The following is a 13,792-nucleotide window of genomic DNA, read 5'->3' as shown; positions in this document are numbered from 1 at the left end:
AAAGCCGGACGAAGCATCTCCTCGTCAACTTCGGCAACTCAGTTTCATCAGGTAGTTCACATATTCATTTATTCCGGCCGAATATAGCATAGTGAAGAAATGTTCCACGCAGTATACGATCTTGCACACCCAGACATCAAGACAACAAGCCAATTAGTCACCGGAAAATATTTCTGGCCTTCTATAAACAAGGATGTAAACTCTTGGGTCAGACAGTGCTTCGCGTACCAGAAGTGTAAAACTAACAAGTACCAAAAAAAAAAAAAAAACAGGTGCATTCCCTCGCTTGATGAAGCGCTTCCATGCCATCGATCTCGACATCACTGACCCTTTGCGAGAGTCGCACCGTTACAAGTATTGCTCCACTATGGTCAGCAGGTTTACACTATGGCCGGAAGCAATAACCTTGACCGACATTGGCACTTGGGTGTACTAGTCATAATTATCACGGGCCAGAGAATGCACTTTGAGTCTACTCTTTTCACGAAGTTAAGCAAGCTTCTGAGTTTCAAACGCCACAGTACCACTACATACCACCCGCAGTTAAATGGGACACTGGAACGTTTGCACCGGACGTTGAAGACCGTCTTAAAGGCTCGTGACGATCCGTCATGTTGGCAATCCTAGCCTTTCATCTTCCTCGGCCTTCGTACAGCCCACCGAGATAAATTCACGGCCAGTCCCACGAAGATGGTGTACGGGAAGAATCTGGGGTTCCCCTCCGACCCTGTACAGGATACCAGATCACCCTCAGCGACCTCGAGACATGCTTGCGGGCCTTTATACGCTGCAAGTACCATACGAGAGTCCTTTAAAGTGCTGGAACGACGGGAACACTCCTACAAGTTCAATGTTCAGGGCGGGCCCAAATAGGTTTCCTTGTCGAGACTAAAACCGTTCACCAAACCGGAGGAAGCTTCAACAAAGTGTTCACTAAGCATCAGGTTCACCCGGTAATACCATTGACGAAAGCGCGTCCGCTGAACACGAGTGGTTTCAGCTAGGGACAGAGTGATGTGAACCACGTACTACATTGCCGGCAGTGCGTCTCATCGAAGGTACCCACCGTGATGCCCTTAACCGTCGCCAACACATCTCTCGACCTAGCACCATCCCCGCGGGGTGCGGTGCTTCCCTTGCAGTCACAACCTACAAGGGGATAAAACAGGTTGTAAAAGTGTTAGGCGTGCATAACCAAAGTGCTCAATATTCTTAGTTTTATTTCATAGTTTCCAGTAGTTTTGTTTCGTTTGTCGTTAGGACTGGCGGCGCTTTTATATAATAAAAATTTAATACACCTTAGATTGTAGGCTTGAGCTTTTGATTTGGACAAATGTTATAATTTGCACTGATAAAATAACCAAACATTGATGGTGGTGTGGCGTTACGCTTTGTCGCGCTTTTGGAGGCCTGCATGGCGGCATCCTCTTCGGAGTCCGAAGCAGAGGCTCCTACAAAGGTCAGTGGAAGTGGAGATATGGGGAAGCTTGATCCAGTGGCAACAACCCTCTTTATCGGAGCCTTTCATAATTGGGCAGCATTCACGGGCATCTTTGTAGATTTAGTACATGAACAACATTTTCCGGAGGCTAACAAACTCGCAAACTGCGTCAAACTATCGATGACGACGCTGTGTCCCTGATAAGTGGCCTTTACAGCGGGGGCTATCAGGATTATCAGGTTATGACGGCCTAAGACAACTCGTTCAGCACTATGAAGAACCCACTTGACATCTGAGACGTATTGCTCACGATCTCCTGAAGTTTGTGAAGCGGCACGCTCATAGCCTGGTTTCGGAGACGGATAGGCTGTCGAGATAAACGGAGCCTACTAGACAACGCTCTTTACAGCAATGGACAGGATCATCAACTGGCGTATCACCAACGGAGTACAAATTAAGTCTACTTTGGCATAAGTGGATCCAATTTGGGCATCCGACTGGCCGGGAAGGAGAGGAGGAAAACTCGGTGTGTGTGTGGGGGGGGGGGGGGAGACGTCTGGCCGACAGTCCCCGGATAGACCGTCTAAGCATTGAATGGCGTTCGCGGCCAGAGTTGAACAAATGACGCCAGTCGACTTGTCGGAATGTCTGGATTGTTAAGGGGTAACTGACAGACCCCCCAGATAATTTAAGATAGCCTTAATGAGTGTACTTAAAATGGCTGCCGTCGGTGCAGGAAGCGGTATAATGCGGTATTTTTTCAGACCCCCTTAAAAAAAGGTTCAAACGGTCTTTCAACGTTTCATAAATGTCCAGTTGAATGAATTCAGATCCTACTTTTAGCTACACCAATCAGCAAACTTTGTGACCAATACAAAATCCTCTTCTATAACGGTGACTTACTTTACAGGCGCAAACGACGCAAATTACCTCTTTCCTAGTGCCTGTGATTAAATTTAGATCCAAAAGGCTTTAGTACCATTTAGGGTACTTCATTTGGAAGCATATTAAATGAAGTGGCGCGGTACCATTATCCAAGCTCCACCATGTGCTGCCATGATTGCATCCACCAAACAACCTACTCATGAGCTCCACGAGTGCACAATAGCTTACACTCAATTTGCCCACTCAGCGCAAATTATTATTACGGCTATTAAGTCCGCTTTCATTCTTCGCTGATTGCAGATTTGTATTTGTCACCTCCTCCTGCATGTCCCGCAGTGCACTCAGGACCAACTTCCGTCTGAATTTCAATGCAATTGTTGCGATTGATACAGGTGTTGGAAATGCATCTGTGAACGCTTGCATTATGCATTCAAAATAGCATTTTACCCTGGAAAATCAGCTCATCCTGTTAGGAATGCATCTCTGAATAGTAAGTAGATTTTGCGAAAATACCGACGAGGAATTTCAGGAAGTGGTTGCTGGATCTTGGAGATGAGATGCTGGGTACAGTTTGTGTGATTGCAATGGAGGAATAACTGGGCCAGCACCTCCAAATGCAATTGGCTTCCAATTCTGTTCGCAATAAAGCTAACTGATTCGCTGTATTTTCAAGATAAGCAAACAAAGTGCTGCGATAATCGCTCAAGCGGATGGGGTTAATTGTATGCAAACACACCTTTGAGCTTTGATTGAGCCAACAAAGATGGATGTTGCTGTATCCATCTTTCAAGTCGATTAAATATTCGACGATTACGGTGCAATGGACGGGGAGTCTGATTACAAGCTTTTCCATTATTGTCCCAACGACTGGAATCTTGTGTCCGGTCATGGATGTTTATGTTTGTTTTCATGCTTATTTCCCTGATGTTGGTTCATTACCCGTGCAGCTTCCGTCCTTATAATTTTATAATGAGATTGAAAGATAGCATTCAGCGTGAATCCTAACATACTTTTGTCTGAATATGGGCGGTTGACTTGAAAGTATGTTAACTGCTGGAAGTTGGTCAAGCGGGCATCCGGAATCGTGAAAGTCTTCTTCATCGTTTTCTTAGCACATCATTCTACTGTTTCAGCCAACAACCTTTTGACAGTCATCCGGATGGCGTAGCAGTATCCTCAATTGGCACCTACTGAAGCTTCGCTAGTTTTCGACCCACTATACATGACCGCTGCATAGCCATTCATTTATTCGATGCATCTCTAAACCTTTGGAGTTCCACCTCCTCACCCTCGGCGCTATGCCCAGTCCAGCGTGGAATCCGCACCTCATTTACCCTTCTACGTTTCATCCTTGGATGAATCGAAAATAGAAGCGAATATACTGCGCACTCTTCTTGTTCTGTTTCCGATATTCACGTTTAGATGAATGCTATAGAGGAAGCAGTCTTCTTTAGGGTTATAATGCAAACCAAGGATGTAGATGTCCTTCTCTGCTTTCGCCAGTTCAACATGAGACCCAGTTTGCTGACACTCGTCATCGTGCTGCAGAATCGCTTTCCTGTTAAATGCCCACTTTGTTAATGGAAATGTATCCTTCCTTAACGTCCCCTTGATTTTGCGAGCAGTGTCCTACACCTCGGTTGCACTATGGATCCCGTGGAACAGGTTATCCATATAAAAGGTATTTTTGATAATGCAGCTACTGGTGAAGCGTGCAGACGACCAGGGTTCACAATTAAACCCTTAAATCACATTTTCCAGGAAATACTCCTTAGTGGGTTCCTCAAAACTTTTCCTCTATTAGATCCTGACTCTTATCTGAACCTCTGTACATTTGTATCTGTATCGGTCGATCCATTTTAGTGATGTCGCTAGAATACACACATTTAAACCGGCCTATTCTTGTGGAAATGTCGAAAGTATGACTTTACATCATGGTCCCCTGGTGGATTCCCTTTTTTAAACCGACTCCATTTAAAATCGAACTGGACACATTAAACACGTCTCATATCTTTGTTGAAGTGATTTGCCGCCGAATCACACTTAGATTTGAAATGTAGTATACTTTTCCACTGGTGCCCTCCTAGAGTTCTGTTTGGACCTCTTCTGTATTCCCCAAGCTCGACTACTCGCTTTGGTCTGACTTGAACTTAAGGTATTTTTCTTTCAGTCTTCTTTTTCGCTGAGCAACGCAAAGTTCTGGGCGTTTTATATCCCTTTGGGTCAGAAGTCCATTAATCCTTAGATCTCCGTATCTACTAAGGCCCGGAAATCTATCTGTATCTTTAACATGAGAGGATACAAGCTTGCAGGCAATTTTCACTGCTTACCCCCAAATGATGTCGAAAGGAAAAAGACGCGTCTAAAGAAGGCTTCATCTTCATCCAGTGTAGTCTCCAGGGCACGAAAAAAGAAGACGAAGCAGAATAAGAAGGAATAACCAAATGCATCGATAAAAGCCCCCCCCCCCCCAGACAAAAAGCAAAACATTTGTGGAAATGATCGTCAAACTCGACTAGAAGATCAAGCCTGAGCACAGTAAAGGAAACCTGTCTCCATGTGGAAGCTGAGCAGTAGCGACGCCCTCATTGAATTAGGTGGTCCGTTCTATGAAGCGACCAAGGACCTGCTACAAGAGAAGACATTGGTTTCTAGCTTAAAGTCTATGTGCTCTGCCCGGGAGGGCATTATTCCTACGGCTTCTCGGCTCTGAACGAGATAACTTCTCGGGAAAATTAGAATTGGCGGGGTTGCATGAAAATGCGAATAAGGGTAACGTTCTGCAACGAAAACGGGCGATAGTATGAAACAGATGTGAACAAGTAGATCAGAAAGTGAAGGCGTGTACCAAAAACCAGATTTGGTTTCTCTGCTGCGATCGAGACGTTTCTGGTGAGAACCCAGAATACACTGTAAACTCGGGGTGGTGTCATGTCTCCATGACGGAACTAAGGCCGATGAGGTAGCTCTTTCATATCGGTATTTACGAATAAAGTTTTCCAACACCCATCTAACAAAGAATGACACAATGCGGGAGTTTTGATGCATGGATGTGGTTACCATCCTGAACACGCAGATTCTGGTTGGAGGAGATTACTTTTCCTCACCCAGACTCCAGAAGGAAAAGGATCCTGGAAATGATATCGGGAACGGGGTTCACAGTTTGGAAGAAGTATAACCTTCACGTGGAATCACCGGTGTTGTCTGTGAAGAAGTGGCGAGTTCCGGAAGACTTCTCGACCATTAATGCATCGCATTCGAAGTGGTTCACGCTATCTCTCGCCGATTCGCCAAAGTTCTTGGAAGAAATAGAAAGCAGTGGAAGACCTTCCGGGAAGAGAGATTGAGGAACTACAGTTGAAGCTGACTCAAATTCAATTAGAAACAAAACGACAGACTGCATAACTTCCATGCCTCGGAGGGCACCCAGCCATGACAAGCCTATGAATTGGTGGACAGCAATGCTGCAAAACTACGGAGAGAGTGTCAAAGCACGTCCTTGTTTGGAGATTGAGGAGGTCTTGAGTCTAGCATCCACTTGATGACGGGTCAGCCCAATTGGGAAGGAATTTCTCATTCTGGTTGTGATCCACAAGTCCCTCCACTTTTGGCTTACTACCCAGTTTTGAAAATTACAATTTCCTCATCAAACGCTGCCTCACCCATGTCCTGGGAGGAGCATGATTGAAATGATTCGCTTTATATAAATTTGTTTATTACTATATGGTTCCCAATTATATTGCACGATAAACGCCAATATAAGTTCAGGAGTAATCCGGTCGAGTCAAGACTACATTTTTGTTTAGCATTGAGGGGGTCCTGTGACCGCTGTGGTTTTTAGTCCTTCAATTGACGTCGAATTGACAACAGGGCGTCTGATGAGTTTCCTCTCCGCTTGACAAAATCGAAAGTCATTTGAGTATCATAAGCTCCACTGAGTGCAAATCAGATAAAAGGAGACTCCAAAGGGCAATAAATAAAACCAGAGTCTGAGCCAGCGGGGCTTGTTCGGTTGATATCAGCAGCGTGTAAAGCGCCGAAGAATGACCACATTTCTTCTTGAAAGTAGTCTTGAAGAGGACATCAGGCCCGACGGTATCTCGGCGGAGGTATTCAAACTAATGTTTCACCAATGGCGCATTCAACGCTTGTCTGAAAGGCACATTTACCCTTATCGGTATAAGCTGGGATGTCTCGCGCTGATCATCAAAGGCAACGCTGACCTTCAACTATCATCTGCATTACGGCCACTGTACGCTTCTCAGAGCCCGAAGAGTGCTTGAGAAAATCATTAGGAGTAGACCCTCCGAAGCGATGCGTGCTGTAGGGAACTTACCTTTAAGGGGTTCTTGTCGAGACCAAGAATATTCACAGTGGATACTGTCAAGGAGTTAGTAAATTCGAATCATCGAGCTGAACCGTTCAACCGTCAATCTCAACCGTCAGTTCCTCTCCCAATATATGACATCGGAAATGCCTTCAATTATGTAACTTGGGCAAATAACATATTTTTAGCCACACTACAAAATTATTTCCAAACGCTAGGCTACCTTTTGCGGATATTAAGGGATTATCTAAGAGGCTTTGGTTTTATGATTCGCTGGAGGGCCAGAGAAAAATGGAGATTACTTCGAAGAGAGGCCGGAACTCTGGAAAGCTTTTTACGGTAGTCTGCCAAGATAAAACATATCAAAAGAATCGCACCTGTTCGGTTATCCAGATAATGTTGCAGGATTATTTGCCGGACGTACTGCTGAACAGGCGCAAAACAGACTTAGCATTGCGATGGGTAAGCGGATGGAGAACTCAAAAGGGAATCCCTCCCCTAGGTCTTATAAGGTTTGCTCAACGACGCTGAGTTATAGGCTAATATCCTTAGCAACAAGGTTTATCGCAAGCGTCTGGGATAAGGGACCTTTAAGAGCAGTGACTACGTATGGCACTGTTTCAGAGCCGACAGTAGTGATAATCACACAGCGATCCTCATAGTTCTCGTTTTTAGCAAATGTAAGACCATCTACTAGCGCAAGAGAAAGAGCTCAATGGGGTCATTGCTCGTAAAGAACAGCGAGATACAATGAATGAGTGGCAACTCTTATGGAAAAACGAGCTAAAAAACAAGAAACTTAGGTTCATGGCCGTACCAAATCATGTTGAGATTGTTAGATTGTTTCGTCACCCAATTTTTAAACGGGCATGAAGGTTTTCAGGGCAATCATAATCAATCATAACTCTTTTTCTCCTATGGGATGGAATTCGTTTGCAATTCTGTTGACACAGGAAACCCTAGCTCGTGGAACCGTGCGGCGTATTACATTAAGGTTTTTTTGCGAAAAAAATTGAGGTCGAACTTTGTAGCGACCAGCTTGCAGGCAATTCTTTGAACTAAGAAATTGATGATGGATCGAACAAAATCACGGCAAAGTAAGCTTCGATCTAACGCAGCTTTTGAACGGACACGGAGTTTACCAACAGAGGTATAGATTTAGGCACGACAATTCACTTATTACCCCAGTGCCCAAACATTGTGGAGGATAGAAAAGAGACCATGGCTAATGTCCGAAGCTCAAATCTAGCAGAGTCTAGCCGATCCAGATGTTCACTCTATAACTCGAGATCTTTGTCCGCCGGGAATGCTCAATCCCCTTTGTGTTCCAATAACCGAGAAACCAGAGGAAGATGACTTTAAGCGTATCATCCAGACTGTCCAGAGCATCTCTAAACTGCCCCACCAGCTTGGCAGATGTCGCCACTGAATACAAGAGCATGAAAATGGTTTGGTTTGTTAGGCTTGAGGCTCGGATCATATTCCAGCCACTGACTGGTCTGTAGTATCATCAATATTTCCACTTGAAATATGCTGTGTGCATCCCAGAATATTCCCCCTCTAACTCCTTGGTCTATCCTTGGTAAAAAAATACTGTGTCATAACTCCGCAATACATAATCTGTACCTTACATCTCGCAGTCGTACCTTGGCCAAAGTGCCCTCTAGAATCTATACCAAGAAAGGTAACTAAGGTCCGCTCAACCGTGTTAATTACCTCGTTAACAGCTAGTTCACAGAGTAACACCCAAGATGGATGAACCGAGATTTGCTGAAGAGCAACCTTTCCACGCTCGTCTTTAAGTAGAGAGTAACTAAAAATCCTTCACAGACCCACAAACACGCCTTCTTTCTTTTGGTATCAAAATACAGGACTGAAGGAAATACAGCTCCAATAAATCTCTAGAAGCCAAGAAGAAGTTTAATGTTCCACTCGAAAATAAGCTTCTTCGAGCAAATCAAAACAGCAGCGGACAGGGCTGCAGCTGGAGTCTCAGCCTTGAGTCGGCTAATCGCGAAGGTTGGGGGCCTACCAAGAGGCGTCTCCTAATAGGAACAACGCAGTCGGTTCTGCTCTATAGCGTGGAGGTATGAGCTGATACTCTTGACGTATCGTGAGCGCCTTGCTTAATTACAGAGACGGGGAACTGTGCGAGTGAGCTCTGCTTATCGCACTGTGTTCAAATCGACGTGATAGTGATCACGGTAGTGATCCCCGTTGCCCTCCTTGCCAAAGAACGTAAAGCTATCTAGACCCGTGGCTGAATCGAACGTACGGTGAGATTGATTACTTCCTTTTCCAACTTCTAAATGGGCATGGAGGCTTTCATCCTTACCCTGCACAGGATTGGAAAGGGGCGATCACCTAATTGTGTGTTCTACTATAAAGTGGCGAACGACGCTGAACACACACCTTTTTCTCTTATGAAATGTTGAACGGCTTTCGCCAGCAGCTTTACGCAGACACAGAGGAGCTCTCTCCAGACAACATTGTCAGAGAGATGCTAAAGAGCGTTGTCAGCTGGGGTCGTGTTGCGCATTATGTTCGGGTTCTTCTTATTGCGAAGAAGATTGAACTCGACCGGCAGAGCGACCAAGTGAGAAGGGGTTCCCTGAACTAACAACTGCCTTCCTCCCCTCCTCTCCAGTTGGTGAAAGGATTCCCTGACTTAAAGGCTCCAAAAAGCCGGGGAAGATAGCCCGAAATAATGTGTCGAACGGTTCCAGACTAGTTCTCTGATGACAGGAAGGTGTTTAGTTAGTAGTCCAACAGCGTTGCAGGAGTTCAACACTCTGTTCATAAACGCATTCACTTACCCAGCTCCAGAAAAAAGGTCGCGAAAATACGGCAGTTAGCGCAGAGCGCAAAGTCGTGGCAGAGTGGTATGGCATAGACGTCGGTACCTCCCTGTCATTAGAGAGCTAGTCTGGAACCAGATGTGGTGCTGTACATCGTGCTTAGCCGGCTGAAAGAGAATACTTTCGGTAGTTATGTTGCTGTATTTTTGAAGAAGCGGGCGAATGCCAGGGTCTGCTACTTCTTCAAAAATGATTGAAAGAATGACAGTAGAGCATGTGGCAAGTTTTCCTGAGGACGTGAGTGAGGTTACGTTTTCTATTCTGCAGATCCACTAGCAATACATAGTGGCCTAGAAAGTCAGCGCCTAATATAGGATTGCTGATGCCCGCTATAACAAAACACCATGGGAACGTTCGTTGAAATCCTAGACTTACATCTTCCTGCTTGTAGCCGTAAGTATGGTTGAGGAATTTGCCGCCGCTAGTTTCAGTTATTGCGGAATTAGTTTGTGATTCCGCGGTACCGGGAGAACTAAGACATCTGCACCTATGTCGACCAGGTAATGGAGCTTGCTCAAGGGATCGTATATTGTTAAGTGGCGTGGAGCTGCGTTCTGCGTAACCGCTGCTGGAGCTTGTAAGGAGTTCACTTTTTTGAAGCCAAGAACTTGCACGGCTGGTACACTTCTGTGCTTTGTCGACAAAGGTGTGGGGATACCAGCAAATTGCTGGGCTCGTTGACGTCTCCGAGGCGCGACTATTCGATCTTGCTTTTCGGGTGGTGGACGGCCTAGGAGTTCGGGACTACCTCCGAAACGCAAAGCTCCCACTGTAGCTGCTAGCTTAGAGACGGTAGTCACGAGGAAACCGTCTGCGACCGTCTGCTGGAAATTTGACAGGTGGTCTCCCCAGACACTTCACTGTCCACGAGGCGCGCATGCACCGATGTTTGCCAATACCTCTAAACATCCGGAGTCAGCACAGGTGAAAATGGTAGGTATTCTCCGGGAGTCAGTATCCTCCCCAAAAAAGGACATTGAACCGATTTTAAGGAAATACAGAGCACAGTATCTCAATGACTCCAAAAGAAAGTTAAACAAAGTTTTCAGGTTGTGTTAACAATGACTTTTACTCATTGCGCAATTCAAGGAAATTAGACGTAATTTTAGGGAATAATTACAACCAATAAATACAACAAATAGTAACTTCCGAGAGCCTCTGTGAATAATAAAGTTCCAGCAATTTCACAAGTAAATATTACACTTTCACTCTTCGCTTGAAGGAAGGAGTTTAAGTCAAATTAAGATCAAACGGTTCCTAACCAAGAAGTTCTCACTAAATGCTAAAACAAACAGGACTCCCTCAAAGTTAAATACTAACTTAAAAACTTACTTGGATAGATCCTGGCAATCTGAGGCAAAATCATATTAATTTATTTTTCCATCGTCCAACTTTCAGTCTTCAAAGAATCTGAACATTTGAATCTGTTTCTGATTTAGATTGCGCGTGCTTTGACCTGAATGTTTTTTTTTCCATTTTCCTGGTATCCTTTCGGCCGTAATGGTAATCTTTCCCTTTCGGTCAGAACTCGGAAAGGTCCTGCAAACATACAATAAATTATTTTTATTTTCGCTTGTTTTTTCCACCTTCCAACCTTTCATGTCTCTCTTCCTTCGATTTTCAGAGGATTGTACCACGGACAAGTGTGTTAAGTATCCTTGCCAGCATGGAGGGAAGTGTTTGCCATCGGATCAAGGAGCGGTGTGCCTATGCCCGCTAGGCTATGGCGGCGACCTGTGCGAAATGCGATTAGATTTGCAGGTGAGTTTACAATTGGGATGATTAAAAAACGAAAGCCAACGAATTTACGGTCGTATTGAAAAGTGCCTCGCCATCATACTTAACTAATTAATTAATTTGAAGGTTCCATCTTTTAATGGGTCGTCGTACTTGCGATACGCACCGCTCGGAGATAGCGCCCTAATTTGGTTGGAAATAGAGGTAAGTCCTGTTGATTCAGCCAATTCAAATTGTTTTTCTCCCTATTTAAGAGATACCGTCCTTGTAATTAAAATCTAATTTGAATCCCAAACATCCAAATTTTTCCCTGCGTAGATGATAATCAAGGCACATCGGGGAGACGGCCTTTTACTCTACAGTGGACACGAGGACTCCGGTGATTTTATAGCTTTATCATTGAAAGACGGATTCGTGGAATTCTCGTTCGATTTGGGGAGTGGACTGGCATTCGTGAGGTAGGTATTCTATTTTATCACTTTGTGTTTGCAATCTCTACCCCAGAAATTGGTGGATAAACACTGATCCCTGTGTACACATTTTTCAATTAAATTAAGCGGTCGGACCTTGAACATCACAGCAACAAGCTACATTCGTTTCTGTAAACATTCGAAGGACGTCGAGTCCGATTGGCATGATTTCTATCAACGTCTTTTAGACATTTTTAGAAAGGCTGCCGTTAATTAAAATTCATGATTCCAGAAAAGACAAATATAGCATTGAAGTGCTTTATATAGAATGTAGACTTCATGGCCATTACTCCCGGTACAGGATCAATTTCTTGATGGATTGCCTGCTCTTCCTGACAAAAGTTTTCAATTTATATCAGAAAAGATTGGCAGGAGTCAGAAAATGGGGGTACTAGCTCATCCCTGATGAAGAGTTGGGTAGAAGAAGCACTGAACCCCGATTTCTAACCACATTAAATCTCATCAGGACTAAGGTTGTTTACACCATGATATACATGTTACAAACTTCATCTTCATGGACTATAATCAGTGTATTGGCACGGCAAAAACAAGACGGCATTTGGCTCCTCGAAGTATCACCTGCAAATCCTAAATAAACGTGCATGAAACTTTGTGATACAGGTTGGGATAAGAGACTGTTGAGAGCCCCAGCTCCAAGAATTTAGGTTCCATATTTTAGGCCCATTGTTCATCTTTTACTTAGCCTCCAGCTTCAGGTTTCTCCTCTAGTTCCCCACAGTATCTTATTTACTAAGACCAAAGTGTCACGTGCTCGCAAGCCACATCAACTTGAATCGTCAGGATGTCAAAATTGTAGACCCTAAGCCCTTACTGCACTGCGGGAATCTTGCTGGAATTATAGTCATGCCGGCGGTTTTTAGGAGTAGTCAAGCAGGCTCCCGGCAGTAGATATCCAACGAGCGTAGTGCCTCAGTAGTGGCAACTTTGGCTACTGTGGTATCTGATGTTACAAGCGTACAGGAGGGACTGGAACGAGTTTAATCGACGGACCCGTTCAGAAGAAGTTCGATTCGCCACAGATCCCCTCCTAAACAGGCATAAGAACCCGCGATCGCTACCTCCAGTGGAAAGTGTATAGCGGGAGTCTTCGATGAGGAAAAATCCTTGTTGCCGAATCACCCGATCGATGTTTCACGCAACGATCAGCCAGGAGCGGCCAGGATAAAAAGGTCATGGAGTTGTGTGAATTCATAAAGAAGTGCAGGAGCATTCACCAAAATATAAACGCCATGATAAGAAGCATCTATTTAGCGTACAGCAAGGCCCAGAGCGAAAGAGGGGGCGTTGAATGAAAAAGTGAACCACGCGACTCAAGCAATACCTGTTCAAAATACGAAAAGGGAGACACCAGGGAGAAGCTGCGCGAAAAGCTGAACGACTCAACAGACCAGCAAATCTGGAAAAAAAAGTATTCAACTCCTAAAAAGGCGGAGCACATGAGGACTATGACTGAAGCTACCAGCGAGACTATTGCAAAGGCGACCTCGAGAAAGGAGACCGGACCTTCAAAGGTTGATGCGACAGCCTAGAAGAAAGCGGAACCGCGGAAAAGAAACGATCGGAGGAAGATAAGACCGGAGGTGACTATCATTTCCAAACAAGGTAAAGCGTCATATACTGGCATTCTCAGGAGAATGGAAGCAAACCCCCAAATCACCAACTTGGGGGACAATGTCAGGCGCATTAGACTGTCCCAGAAGCGAGATCTTACGTTGTAGCTCAAGAAATCCAAGGACGTAACTGCAGGCAAATTCCTGAGCCAAATCGGGAAGTCGTTAAGACAAGAAACTGACATGAGGGCTAGTAGGCCGGAGATCACTGTAATCTGCAAAGATATAAAATCACTAAGAAGGAGGAGATACGCAAAGCGTTGGAGAAGTAGTCCGATCATGTCGAATCACAAAAGTCAGTGATGAAAACGCAGAGAAAAATTGAAGGAATACAAATCTCTATCATCAGCCTAACAGTGGAGCACTAAATCTGTTAGCAGCAGGGAGAGTGAAAATAGGCTGGGTTATATGTCGTCTTAGGGAGCAGGTGGCGTCGAAGCGAT

General features: G+C 44.7%; 1 protein-coding gene across 1 annotated transcript in view; it reads left to right on the top strand.

Annotated features, from left to right (window-relative positions):
• The window catches only part of LOC119646408 (pikachurin), a 590,540-nt gene that overhangs the window by 513,314 nt on the left and 63,434 nt on the right, over nt 1–13,792 (top strand). Inside the window, exons 9-11 of the mRNA XM_038046853.1 lie at nt 11,136–11,272; nt 11,375–11,452; nt 11,567–11,706. Of these exons, the coding sequence (XP_037902781.1) occupies nt 11,136–11,272; nt 11,375–11,452; nt 11,567–11,706 (355 nt within the window). The remainder of the gene's footprint in view (nt 1–11,135; nt 11,273–11,374; nt 11,453–11,566; nt 11,707–13,792) is intronic.

This window comes from Hermetia illucens, chromosome 1 (genome assembly GCF_905115235.1).
Source record: "Hermetia illucens chromosome 1, iHerIll2.2.curated.20191125, whole genome shotgun sequence".
NCBI classification, from domain to species: domain Eukaryota; kingdom Metazoa; phylum Arthropoda; class Insecta; order Diptera; family Stratiomyidae; genus Hermetia; species Hermetia illucens.
Note: the sequence above shows the minus strand (reverse complement) of the source record. Positions and strands in the feature narration are given on the sequence as shown.